This window comes from Macaca thibetana, chromosome 20 (assembly GCF_024542745.1).
Source record: "Macaca thibetana thibetana isolate TM-01 chromosome 20, ASM2454274v1, whole genome shotgun sequence".
Taxonomy (NCBI): domain Eukaryota; kingdom Metazoa; phylum Chordata; class Mammalia; order Primates; family Cercopithecidae; genus Macaca; species Macaca thibetana.
The window spans coordinates 55,746,248-55,759,840 of NC_065597.1; the positions used below are offsets into that span (position 1 = coordinate 55,746,248).

General features: G+C 43.5%; 1 protein-coding gene across 1 annotated transcript in view; it reads right to left on the reverse strand.

Moving 5' to 3' along the window:
- Positions 1–1,973: 1,973 nt before the first annotated feature.
- The window catches only part of ANKS4B (ankyrin repeat and sterile alpha motif domain containing 4B), a 28,300-nt gene continuing 16,680 nt past the window's right edge, over positions 1,974–13,593 (reverse strand). The window contains exon 2 of the mRNA XM_050773189.1: positions 1,974–6,091. Coding sequence (XP_050629146.1) covers positions 5,002–6,091 — 1,090 coding nt within the window. The 3' untranslated portion in view covers positions 1,974–5,001. The remainder of the gene's footprint in view (positions 6,092–13,593) is intronic.

Sequence of the window (13,593 nt, forward strand, 5' to 3'; positions counted from 1 at the left end):
AGGTACGTCTACCAATGAGGATGGCTATATGGAGGAAGACTTTTCCAGGCAGAAGGGTGATGGTGTGCTAAGGCACAGGCATATGAGAGGCGTGTATTCAGGAAACCACAAGAAATCTAGTATAGCTGAAATTAGGGGACAGGGAGAGGAATGGTGAGGATGGGACCAGAGGTTTGGAGGAGAGAATAGGGCTCTTTAATCATGTGGGCCTCCTGTGTGGTGGTGAGTTTGGAAAGCAATGGGGTCTGAGCCCAGTGGCTCATGCCTGTAATCTCAGGACTTTGGGAGGCCAAGGCGGGTGGATCACCTGAGGTCGGGGGTTCGAGACCAGCCTGACCAACATGGAGAAATACAACATTAGCCAGGCTTGGTGGCACATGCCTGTAGTCCCAGCTATTCGGGAGGCTGAGGCAGGAGAATCGCTTGAACCCAGGAGGCCAAGGTTGTGGTGAGCTGAGATGGCACCATTGCACTCCAGCCTGGGCAATAGCAGCAAAACTCTGTCAAAAAAAAAAAAAAAAAAAAAGAAAAAAAAAAGAAAAGAAAAGAAAAAGAAAAAAGAAAGAAAGAAATAAAGAAAAATAGAAAAAGAAAAAAGAAAAGCAATAGGAAGGTAGAAAATGACAAGAGACTTGCATATTAAAAAAATTACATGACTCGGCCAGGCATGGTGGCTGACACCTGCAATGCCAGCACTTTGGGAGGCCAAGGCAGGCGGATCACGAGGTCAGGAGATCAAGACCATCCTGGCTAACACGGTGAAACCCCGCCTCTACTAAAAATAAAAAAAATTAGCTGGTGTGGTGGCAGATGCCTGTAGTCCCAGCTACTCGGGAGGCTGAGGCAGGAGAATGGTGTGAACCCGGGAGGCAGACCTTGCAGTGAGCGGAGATCGCGCCACTGCACTGCAGCTTGGACGACAGAGCAAGACTCCATCTCAAAAAAAAAAAAATTACATGACTCAACCAGCCTTGTGGAGAATGAAATAAGACAGATAAGTATACTTACAGCAATCTAGTGAGTGATGGTTGGGGGCAGGAACCAATAGGTCATCTTGCAAACATCAAAGAGGATTTAGCTCTGAGACATATTGAAAGGTTGAAAGGGCCTGGTGACCAATTGGGTGATGAAAAGAAGTATTGGGTTAAATTTTCCATTTATGAAAAATGGAGATTTAGAGCTGCATGTTTCAACGCAGCTGAAACGGAGCACGATCACTATTTGGGTCTGGATAACTCATTGTTATCCAGATGATAACAATGGTTATCATCTGTCCTGTACGTTCTAGGATGTTTAGCACCCATTGTTTCTACCGATTGGATGTCAGTGGCACCACTGTTCCCCTATTATGGCCATCAAAAATGTCTCCAGATATTGCCAGATGTCCTCTAGGAGACACAGGGCAAAATCATCCAAGTTGAGAATTGCCAACTTGGAAGAAAATGGGTTCAGTCCTGGACACATTGCGTCCGGGGTACTTGTGAGACATGTGAGAAGAGATGTCAGGTAAGACTTGGGCTTATGGATTCGGTGCCCAAAGCAATGGTCTGGGCTGGTAACTTGGACTTAGGAATTATGAGCATTTAACTGACCTGTATTACACAATGGCCTGGAATATAAGCACAATACACATTTTCCACACCATAACTTCTCGAACTCTCCTCTTAGTGAAATGCTCCCAACTGCTTTTTCCTCTTGTTGACTTTTATGTCAAGCTACATAGAGGGGGAAAAGAGGGGCCAGGTGGCAGGGGTGATCAGATATTATTGGATTGATCTATTCTAAGCGTCTAGTTTAAGAGATGGAAGTTTGAGATCACTGAGTACTTGAACTCGTCCTGGTTCATAATCCTCTTGTCTTTGTCTCTCATCAAGGCCTTTATATTGCTCTGGCATCTTCTCTTAGTCCCCTGTAGTTGGTATTTAGTTTGAAAGATCTGGAATTCTTAGAACATTGATAACCTCTTATAACATGGTATAAACCTTTTTTATTATATAACAATACTCTGTGATGGAGAGACTACATCCCTGATGCTGAGACCTTTGGAGAACCCTCACCTATTAATTCTGTCAATCATAAAAGAAAAGAACCCCCAAGAAGAGCATAAAGGTACCTGATGAGACCCCTAGGGACAAACATCTCCTAAAAAGGGATGAGAGTCAATGTTCAAGTTCATTTCTACTAACCTGAGTGATGGCTCTCTTGCTATGATGTAGTTAGGGCAGGACGGGGAGCAAGTATCTCATTAGGCAGATTCCGGACAATAGGTGAAGCGGGGATTCTGGCATCTGTGATGATGAAATATAATAGTGGCAGGCTCAGACTACAAACTTTTCTGAGCGCTTTCTATTTGCCAACTGCTTCTGTGCACATTAATGAAGGCAAGCACAACTTCAGTTTATTCCACAAGATATGGTATTTGTAAACAATCATCCCCTAATGCAACATATTTATTCAATGGCTAACAAGCTTTCTGAATATATTCATTAAGGAAGAATAAGCCAATTGTTCATCAGATTTGAGCATCTGTATCCTCCCCTAAACTTGAATCCTCCATGATGCTTCTTGAAGTAACCCAAACAGATGTGCATCAGAAAGCAAACTGAAGATAAACAGCTGTATCTGTATTATATCCAGAAGCAACAGTAAATTCCACTTGATGTAAGTCAGGCTGTGGAGATCTAATGAAGCTTAGCTATTCAGTGGGGTTTCAGTTTGAATTTGGGATTGCCACTGAAAAAATGTCAGCAGCAGTGTTGTTCGTTTCTTTCTTCTTTTCTTTTCTTTTTTTTTTTTTTTTTTGAGATGGAGTCTCACTCTTGTCGCCCAGGCTGGAGTGCAGTGGTGTGATCTCAACTCACTGCAACCTCCACCTCTTGGGTTCAAGCGATTCTCTTGCCTCAGCCTCTGGAGTAGCTGGGATTACAGACACAAGCCACCAGGCCCGGCTAATTTTTGTATTTTTAGTAGAGATAGGTTTCCGCCATTTTGGCCAGGCTGGTCTTGAACTCCTGACCTCAAGTGATCTGCCTGCCTGGGCCTCCCAAAGTGCTGGAATTACAGGAGTGAGCCAAGTGTTGTCAGTTTCTATCATGGAACCTACAGGTATTCGGATATGCAGCAATGGTGACAGACAACAGTAAATAAACCATGTGTACATAATAAGTATGAAAATGTGAAATTTCCTTTTACGATCAAATCTTCCCTCCAAAGAACTTAGTTTTTTTTTTTTTTCCTTAAGTTTCAGTAGGTGTTTACCTTTAAAAAACTCATCAGTTGCAGTTGGCCAGACTTTTTTTCTGTGTTTTTCTTGGTTTCCTCCCCCACCCCTCTTACTTAGGACTGTATTATTCTGCTAGGAATGCCGTAACAAAATGCCACAGACTGGGTGGCTTCAACAACAGAAGTTTATCAACAGAAGTTTATTTTTTCACACCTTTGGAGGCTGGAAGTCCAAGATCAAGGTGTTGGCAGGGTTAGTTTCTCCTGAGGCCCCTCTCCTCAGCTTGCAGACGGCTGCCTTCTCACTGCATTCTCACGTGGCCTCACTGTGTCCCTTCTACCTACGTGTCTCTTCCTCTTCTTAGGACACCAGTCCTAGGCTGGGTGCCGTGGCTCACGCCTGTAATCCCAGCGCTCTGAGAGGCCAAGGCAGGTGGATCACCCGAGGTCAGGAGTTCAAGACCAGCCTGGCCAACATGGTGAAACCCTGTCTCTACTAAAAATACAAAAAATTAGCCAGGCGTGGTGGTACATACCTGTAATCCCAGCTACTCAGGAGGCTAAGGCATGAAAATTGCTTGAACCTGGGAGGCAGAGGTTGTAGTGAGCTGAGATCATGCCACTGTACTCCAGCATGGGTGACAGAGCAAGGCTCCATCTCAAAAAAAAAAAAAAAAAAAAAAGGAAAAAAGGAGGCTAGTCCTATAGGATTAGGGTCCCATTCTTATGACTTCATTTAACCTTAATCACTTCTTTAAAGGCCTTATTTCCAAATACAGTCACATTAGGGGTTAGAGTGCCAACATATGAATTTGACACAAGTCAGTCAACAACAAGTACCATCTGTATTCTATTTCTTTCTTCAATCTCCCCACTGCCACTCTGTCTCTATTCTCAGGCAGGAGTATTATAGATGCATTTCCATTACTTGTAAACATGTACACATTTGTTAAAGGGTTAGATGCATTTAAGTTGGGCATCAAGCCTCAGGCCAGGAAAGAACTTTAGTCTCTACCACCAGGCAAAGTCATAGAGCTCAGGAGAGAAAAAGAATTAGAATTCCCAGGTTATATGGATCAGAAAGCAAGCAGCAGGATAAGGACATGAGATTATAATTTTAAATCCAGAGATAGAAAAGTAAAGGAAGTTTCTTTCATTTTCCTGTCACGCATATGACCCTTTCTTTATTCAAAAGTATCAAAAAGATAGGCTGGGTACAGTGGTTCACACCTGCAATCCCAATGCTTTAGGAGGCTGAGGTGGGAGGACTGCTTGAGGTCAGGAGTTTGAGACCAGGCTGGGCAACGTGGTAAGACCCCACCTCTACTGAAACATACAAAATAAGCCAGGTGTGGGTGTGTGCACCTGTAGTCCCAGCTACTTGAAAGGCTGAGGTGGGAGATCACTTGAGCCCAGGAGGTTGAGAATACAGTGGACTATGATCATACCACTGCAACCCAGCCTGGGTAAGAGAGTGAGACCCTCATCTCCAAAAAAAAAAAAAAAAAAAAATACACACACACACACACACACACACACACATATAAGATAACTGAAGAGAAATGCCATTTTCTTGTTATGAAGTCTCCTCAAGTTTCTCATGGAGATTTATTTGGATGGGCCTCCCAGAGTAAAGTTTGGGCCTCTCTCTCAAGTAGGCATCTCCGATGCCCTAGAATCCATTCCCAGTGATCTGGCATTGGGTAAAGAGGGGCTGCTGCCTGGAGTGCTGCCAGCAGACCACAGCATCACCCCAATGCTCCAGGCCAAAACCCTCCATCACAGGCTGGTGTCGACCAGCTGCCCAGGCTGTTGTAGCACCTGCTTCCTCCTGTTTATAGCATTCAGAACTTTCTTCCTGGGACCCAGCTGCATTTGTATGCTCTGAAGGTCCTCATCAGAGCAGAGCAGCAGAGCTTCTAGATCAATCTGCTCTCTCTTAAAGATAGGCAGGAATTCTTCCAGGTGCTGAGACAGCAAGAACACTTCCAGGGGCGTGGCATCGACCACATCTTCCTCCCACTCCACTTCATCCTCACCCCATGGTAGATCATCTTTGAGGCTGTTTTCCTCTTCTTCTTCATCAGCTATACCCTCATCAGTCTCTGATGTTCCTTGTGTTTGAAACAATTCACTGGGCAGTTTAAAACCCAACTCCCTCTTGCTATCTGAGATGTCTTCAGGACTCAATATCCTGTTCCTTCTAAAAACAATACTTCCTAGACCTGGACGATTGAGAATGGATTCATGGCGCACACTGCTGTCCTCCTCTGCTGACAACTGGAGCTTCTCTTTGAAGTCCCCTGAGAATGAGTCTTCCTCTTCCTCTCTGAACACTTCCATCACGTTCCTCTGCCCACTTCTGCCTTCCTTCCCCACCTGTTCTGCTGTATCGTTGTTCTTTTTGAACTTGATCTTGAAAGTATCTTTAATGCCCTTAGATAGTGACCCGAATGTGCCAGGAGCAGAAGCATTTGAAGGGAATGACCTGGAGAAGGTACCCTTAGAAGAAGAGACAGTCCCAGACTCCTCCTTGCTGTAGGTGCGGGCCATCTTATTTTGGTGCTTCTCCTGGAGCCTCTCACACTCTTTGATCTGCCTCCTGGCATTCTTCTGAGCCTGCTCCTTCAGCCTGGTGACCTTCTTGGGGTTCATGATGTTCTGCGCAGTGGCAGCCTTGTCCAGGAGAGCAACACATTCATTCTGCTCCCTGCTGGCAGCAGCATCCAGCGGAGTCTGTAAGTCATTATCCAGGGCAAAGATGTTGGCACCAAAGTTGACCAGGAATGAGACGCAGTGGGCATGGCCATTGGAGGCTGCAAAATGTAGAGGAGTGTTTCCCCAGATGTCACACCTATCAGGGTCCCCTCTAGAAGAGAAAATACAAAAAAATAAATAAACATGTTGGGCATTTTTTTCTGAATTGGGCTCCAACAATTCAAAACAAAAATAAAGAACAAAAGGCATGTTAATGCAAACATGTTCATCCTGACTTGACATTGTTGTAAGATACTGGCTGCAAGTCCAGCTATCTTAGAACCGTCCCATCTTAAAACCACATGGCCAGAAACAGAGTCCATCTCTAACCTGTGTCTCCTTTTTGTTTGTTTCTTTTGTTTTGTTTTGAGACAGGTTCTCACTCTATCTCCCAGGCTGGAGTGGAGTGGTGTGATCACAGCTTATTGGCAGCCTTGACCTCCCAGGCTCAGTTTATTCTCCCCACTCAGCCTCCCGAATAGCTGAGACTACAGGCATGTACCATCACACCTGGCTAATTTTTTGTAGAGACAGGGTTTCACCATGTTGCCAGGTTGGTTGCAAACTCCTGGACTCAAGCCATCTGCTCACCTTGGCGTCCCAAAATGTTGGGATCACAGGTGTAAGCCACCACACCCGGCTGTGTCTCCTTTTTAGAAGCAAGAAAAACTTTCTAAGAAATTCGCCAGCCAAACAACTTTCTTGTCTCATTGGCCAGCACTGGGTCACATGCCTAAGAGATGTGAAACATAGTACTGTGTTTAACTTAGATCAATTGGATTTTACCCTGAAACTAGGCATAGGATTGTTCAATGGCTCCTCAAGAAAATAATAAAATCAAAATCCTAATTTGTAGCATGTGCCAATTTCTGTGGTGTAAATACATCCACCATGGCAGATTTCAAGCTACCAATGTGACATCACTAGACACAGAGTTTGGAAGAGATCCACAGTAGCATACCATTATCAACCATTTCCACCAGGTAGATATAATGGACATGAATTACCTTAAGAGATAGGTAAGAGTGAAAGGTATTAAAATAAGTAGAAAGTGAGACTTTTGTGTAACCTTGTTAATATAATTTGTTAAATTAAAGGTTAAACTTTTTTTTTTTTTTTGAGACGAAGTCTTGCTCTGTCGCCCAGGCTGGGGTACAGTGGTGCGATCTTGGCTCACTGCCTCCCAGGTTCAAGCAATTCTCCTGCCTCAGCCTCCCGAGTAGCTGGGACTACAGGCACCCGCCACTGCACCCAGCTAATTTTTGTATTTTTAGTAGAGACGGGTTTCACCATGTTGGTCAGGCTGGTCTTAAATCCTGATCTCAGGTGATCCACCCGCCTCAGCCTGCCAAAGTAGTGGGAGTACAACTGTGAGCCACCACACCCAGCCTGTAATTTTATTTTTAAGAATGGTTATGTTCTCAGAAGCTCAGGCTTATAGTAACCTATGATTGAACCACTGTACTACAGCCTGGGCAACACAGCAATACCCTGTCTTAAAAAAAAAAAAAAAGGCTAGGCTCAGTGGCTCATGCCTGTAATCCCAGCACTGGGAGGATGAGGTGGGAGATTTGCTTGAGGCTGGGCATTCAAGACCAGCTCGGGAAACACAGCAAGACCTGTCTCCATTAAATACTTTTTTAAATAAAAATAATAAAAAGTAAAAAAGAATGGCTATGTTTAACTGCCAAACTTTCTAAAATTTAGAAATAACTGCCAACAAGCTGGTTCCAGCATGCTACTGCTACCCTCCCGAATTGAGTCACATGTGGAGAAATAAATAACTGAACCAAACTCAGTCCCCATCAGCAGAAAAGAAGAAAGAAATGGATGTTGGGGAGGTAGCAAACAGTCCCTGTTATAAACATTATTCATTAAAAGGGCATTACATCTCTATTTATTTCTCCACTTACTTCCATATGACTATAGGTTCATATAAGTGTGTCATTCTACAAAAGTTTAAGGAGGAATTGAAGATACTATTAGATGGTATTAAGGCCAGAAACCCAATGCCTGGCACAGAACAGGGACATAGTAGGTGCTCCAGTATTTGCGGAATGAATGAAAACCTGTTGGAATCCTGCTCAAGGCAGCAAACCGTCCTCTCCTACGAGGACTTGAGTGACAAGCAGGAACAGATGAAAAGTCGAGTAACTTTTTTTTAATGATGTCCAGAGTCATGCACCACTGCTGAGAACCCTAATACATATACTAAGGGGTCCTTCCTTTGCCCTAGTCTAGACTCCAAAATCAGGATCTCACTAAACTCTGGCCAGCCTGGCCCCATGGAAAGAGGACAGTGAGTCTGAGAAGTCCTCTTAACATTCCCGGGAGGTAGAGGGCAGAAACAGAAGAGAAGATCTGCACCCTTGAAAATGACCTGTTAGTGCGCCATGACCCTTCTACTAGTTCCTGGCTGCTCAAAGTTTGGTCTCCAGACCAGAAGCATCACCTGTGAGTTTGTTAGAAGTTCAGAAGACTCTCACGCCTGAAATCCCAGCACTTTGGGAGGTCGAGGCGGGTGGATCACGAGGTCAGGAGTTCAAGATCAGCCTGGCCAACATTGTGAAACCCTGTCTCTATTAAAAATACAAAAATTAGCTGGGCATGGTGGCATGCACCTGTAATCCCAGTTACTCAGGAGGCTGAGGCAGAAAACTGCTTAAACCCAGGAGGCGGAGGTTGCAGTGAGCCAAGATCACACCACTGCACTCTGGCCTGGGCGACAGAGTGAGACTCTCTCTCCACCCCCGCACCCCCCAAAAAAAGTACAGAAGACTCCCAACCAGACTTATTGAATCAGAATCTACACTTTAGCAAGATCTGCAGGTGATTCATAGGCTCACTAAAGATTGAAAAGGACTTCACCGGTTTAAGGGAGGAGACCACCCCTCATATTGTCTTATGCCCAACTTCTGCCTCCAAAGAAAGAACATGTGAAAACTAAAAGTCAGAAATGAAATCCACAGGCAGACAGCCCGGCGCCACACCCTGGGCCTGGTAGTTAAAGATCAATCCCTGACCTAATCAGTTATGCTATCCATAGATTACAGACATTGTATAGAAAAGCACTGTGAAAATCCCTATCCTGTTTTGTTCCAATCTAATTACCGGTACATGCAGCCCCCAGTCACATACCCCCTGCTTGCTCAATCAATCACGATGCCCTTACATGCACTGCCTTAGTGTTGTGAACCCTTAAATGGACAGGAATTGCTCACTCGGGGAGCTCGGCTCTTGAGACAGGAGTCCTGCCAATGCCCCCGGCTGAATAAACCTCTTCCTTCTTTAACTCGGTGTCTGAGGAGTTTTGTCTGCAGCTTGTCCTGCTACATTTCTTGGTTCCCTGACCAGGAAGCGAGGTGATTGGTGGATAGTTGAGGCAGCTCCTTAGGCGGCTTAAGCCTGCCCTGTGGAACATCTCTGCGGGGGACTCTGACCAGCATGAGTGACGCGGATCCTGAGAGTGCTCCCTGGCAGGCATTTGCCCCAGTGGGATGCCTCGCCAGAGCAGTGTGTGGCAGGCCCCGGTGGAGGGTCAATGCAGAGGCTGAACACTGGGAAGGAACAGGCACTTGGAGTCTGGACATCTAAAACTTGGTAAGACTAGTCTTTGGAACTTTCCCACTCTGTTTGAGTGGAAACATGGCCTGATCACCCATGGCGTGCCTTTATCGGCACTTTGGTTTTGGTTTTGGTTTTGACCTGGTTTGAATTGCTTGACAGGACCAGTCTTGGGAACTTGCCTACTCCATTTGAGTGGAAGCGTGGCCTGATCACTCACAGCATGCCTTTATCGGCACTTTGGTTTTGGTTTTGACTTGGTTTGAATTGCTTGACAGGATTGGTCTTGGGAACTTGCCTACTCCATTTGAGTGGAAGCGTGGCCTGATCACCCACGGTGTGCCCGTACCGGCACTTTGGTTTTTGTTTTTGACTTGCCTTGGATTGCTTGATACTTTGGTTTTGGTTTTGACCTGGCTTGGATTTCTAGACACTCTGATTTTAATTTTGATTTTGGTTTGGTGTAAACTGCAAAAGTGTGTGTGTGCCCTTTTTACCCATTCTTTGTTTTGTGGTGTGCATGTGGTGTGAGCGTGGTGTTTTGTCTCAAAGAAGCATGGACCAGGCACAAATAAGCCCACTCTGCTAGGAACTATGTTGAAAATTTTCAAAAAAGGATTTAAGGGAGACTATGGAGTACTATGACACCAGGAAAACTTAAAACTTTGTGTAAGACTGGCCAGCATTAGAGTTGGTTGGCCATTAGCAGGAAGCCTGGACAGGTCCCTTGTTTCAAAGGTATGGCACAAGGCAACCTGTAAGCCAGGGCACCCAGACCAGCTCCCATACACAGCCACTTGGTTACAGCTGGTTTTACACTCCCCACCCCCAACACACAGTGGTTGAGAGAACAGCAGCATAAGCAGCTGCCAGAGGCAAAGAAAGAGAAAGAGAGGAAAAGAGGCAAAGAGAGAGAGAAAGAGACAGGATGAGACAGACAAACAGGGAGTCAAGGAGAGAGAGAGAGAGAAAAAGAAAGAGAAAGGCAGAGAGAGGAAGAGACAGAGGCAAAAGGAAAGTCAGAGACAGACAAAGTCAAAGAGAGAAAAAAAGTGAGAAAGAGGTATACAAGTAGCTAAGGAAAAAAAAAGCCATCTATACCAATTCTAAGTTAATTTAGACAAAACAAGGTCTTATTAATAGCAAAGGATAATTAAAATCCCAAACTTACAAGGTTTTCAAGAAAAGTAAAGTTTGCTAAAAGTTAATAGTGTAACATGTATTATCGTAACTTCTATTCTTGTGCCTTAGACAGTCTAGTCCACAGATTTAAAAAAAAAGTGGGGGGGAAGAGGGGCGGAATTTATATAAAAAGAGTGTTATATGGTAAATTCTTGTCCTGAAATAAATTAACTGGTTGTTTAAAGAAAGAAATGTTTGTAATAAGTCAGAAAGTTAAGGCATGTCAAAAAATTGCCTATAAAAGTCGTGAAAGAAAAACGTTATAAAAAAATGTGTTAAAAAAAGAATTCATGCAAGAAATGTTGTATAATTTAAAAGTAATTAGCCCTCCTAAATGTTAAAACTATTGAGGAGACAGTTTATGTGCAAGGTGTATAAGGAAAGTAAAGTATACCGTTGGTAAAAGGATTATAAGTAGGCATAAGAATGTGGATTTTTACCTACATTAAAAGGTTAAAAATATGTATATTTTGTTATAAAGTTTTAAGCAAGTTTTAAAACGTTAATTGTGTGTAAATTCTGTGTGTAAACACATCAGCTAACGTTAAAGAGGTATCATCCAGTTTTTCTGGACATTAAAATAAAAGCATAACAGGCTTTTCTTAAAGTACCAACCAGCTCTTTAGCAAAAATTATAAAAGGTTAAAAAGAGTCTATAAAATCTTACCTTATGGTCAAAGATTAAAAATTAGATAAATATGTCTACAAGTTTTTATTAAAATTAAGTTTAACATTAATGATACACTAATATAAAGATGAAATTTAGTTTATCTCGTATAAAAATCATACAAAAAGCATTATTAAATATAAAATGGTGTTTAGCTTTCTTTAGTCTAAAAACTAATAAAAAGAGATGCTAAAGGAAATTTCTCAGTAAAAAGGCACTAAGGACTATAAAGTCCACTGCCAAGGTCCCCACATTTAAAACAAAAGGTCAGTTTCTTAGAAATTATATACTTGGTTTATCTTCCACTTTCCTTTCCCTCAAAACTAAAAGTCTTTTAGCACGTGTAGCACCCCTAGAATTTGCAGTAAACCAGCACCAGCCTGAAGATCACATTCTCATGAAAAGGTGGAAAGAAGAAAAACTCGAGCCAGCCTGGGAAGGACCCTACCTTGTGCTGCTAACCATCAAGACTGCTGTTCGTACAGCAAAAAAGGATGTACTCATCACACCCGAGTCAAGAAAGCACCACCCCCTCCAGAGTCATGGGCCATAGTCCCAGAGGAAAACCCTACCAAACTAAAGCTAAGAAAAATTTAAGTCTTTTCATCTCTATTACTCTTTCTTCTTTCCTCTTTCTCTTGCTGACCATCTAGTTATTAACATAACCAAGTCAATTTCCCCTCCAACTACTGAATTTAATGCTTGCCTTGTTATACTCTGTGGAGACTTGCCAAGTCAAAGACAGCTTTCTACTTCAGAAAAGTACTTCTGTCCCTCCTGACTGGGCATTACTAAACTAGGACCATTTAATCCGGGGAGATTTTGATAAAGATCCCAGTGCCAACCAGGAGTCTTGTCCCCTGATGTAGAGCTTTCATGCCATGGTTGGTCCAATGTTCTGTGGACCACTAAAGAGCAAGGATGGACTGCCCCAACCGGTTTTTGTAATTTCCTAAAATCATACATTCACTTTACTAGAAGATCATAGAAGTTAAAGACTTAAAACAAACTTCAGCAATTAAGACAGGATACCAAGATGCAAATGCCTGGTTAAAATGGATCAAATATTCCATCTGCATGTTAAACAAAAGCAATTGTTATGTTTGTGCACATGGCAGGCCAGAGGCCCAGATTGTCCCCCTTCCACTAAGGTGGTCCTACAGTCGACCAGGCATAGGCTGCATGGTAGCTCTTTTCCAGCATTCTACAGTCTGGAATAATAAGTCATGTCAAGTCCGGCATATCCCAAAGTCCAGCACCCTGTGGTTCAGGCCCCGAGGGCCATCCAGCTTCCGTCTCCCAACACTAAGTTTGTTTCGAGTCTCTCACAACAGGGAGAAGCTTAGTATTGCTTAGAGACCTGAAAGGATGCAATGAGCTTAAGAATTTTCAAGAGCTTATCAATTAGCCCTTGTTCATCCCTGAGCGGATGTGTGGTGGTATCATGGTGGACCTTTACTGGGCACTCTGCCAAATAACTGGAGTGGCATTTGTGCTTTAGTCCATTTGGCTATCCCTTTCACCCTGAGATTTCATCAATCAGAGAGAGAAAAAATAAGACATCGTAAAGTGAGCGAAGCCCCTTATGGGTCTTTCAACTCTCACATCTATTTAGATGCAATTGGAGGCCCGCAAGGAATACCAGATCAATTTAAAGCTTGAAATAAAATAGCTACAGGATTTAAGACAATATTTTAGTGGGTGACAGTTAATAAAAATGTGGATTAGATAAACTACATCTATTACAACCAATAGCAACAAGCTTTTCATGAGTTAAAAGAAAAACTCATGTTGGCCCCAGCCCTGGGGCTACCTGACCTGACAAAACCCTTTACACCCTATGTGTCAGAAAGAGAGAAAAATGGCAGTTGGAGTTTTAACCCAGACTGCAGGGCCCTGGCCAAGGCCAGTGGCCTATCTCTCAAAACAACTAGACAGGGTTTCCAAAGGCTGGCCCCCATGTCTGAAGGCTCTGGCAGCAACAGCCCTGTTAGCACAAGAAGCAGAGAGCTAACTCTTAGGCAAAACCTAAACATAAAGTCCTCCCATGCTGTGGTGACTTTAATAAATACCAAAGGACATCATTAGCTAACGAATGCTAGACTACTTAGATACCAAAGCTTGCTCTGTGAAAATCCCCGCATAACCATTGAAGTTTGCAACACCCTAAACCCCACCACCTTACTCCCAGTATCAGAGAG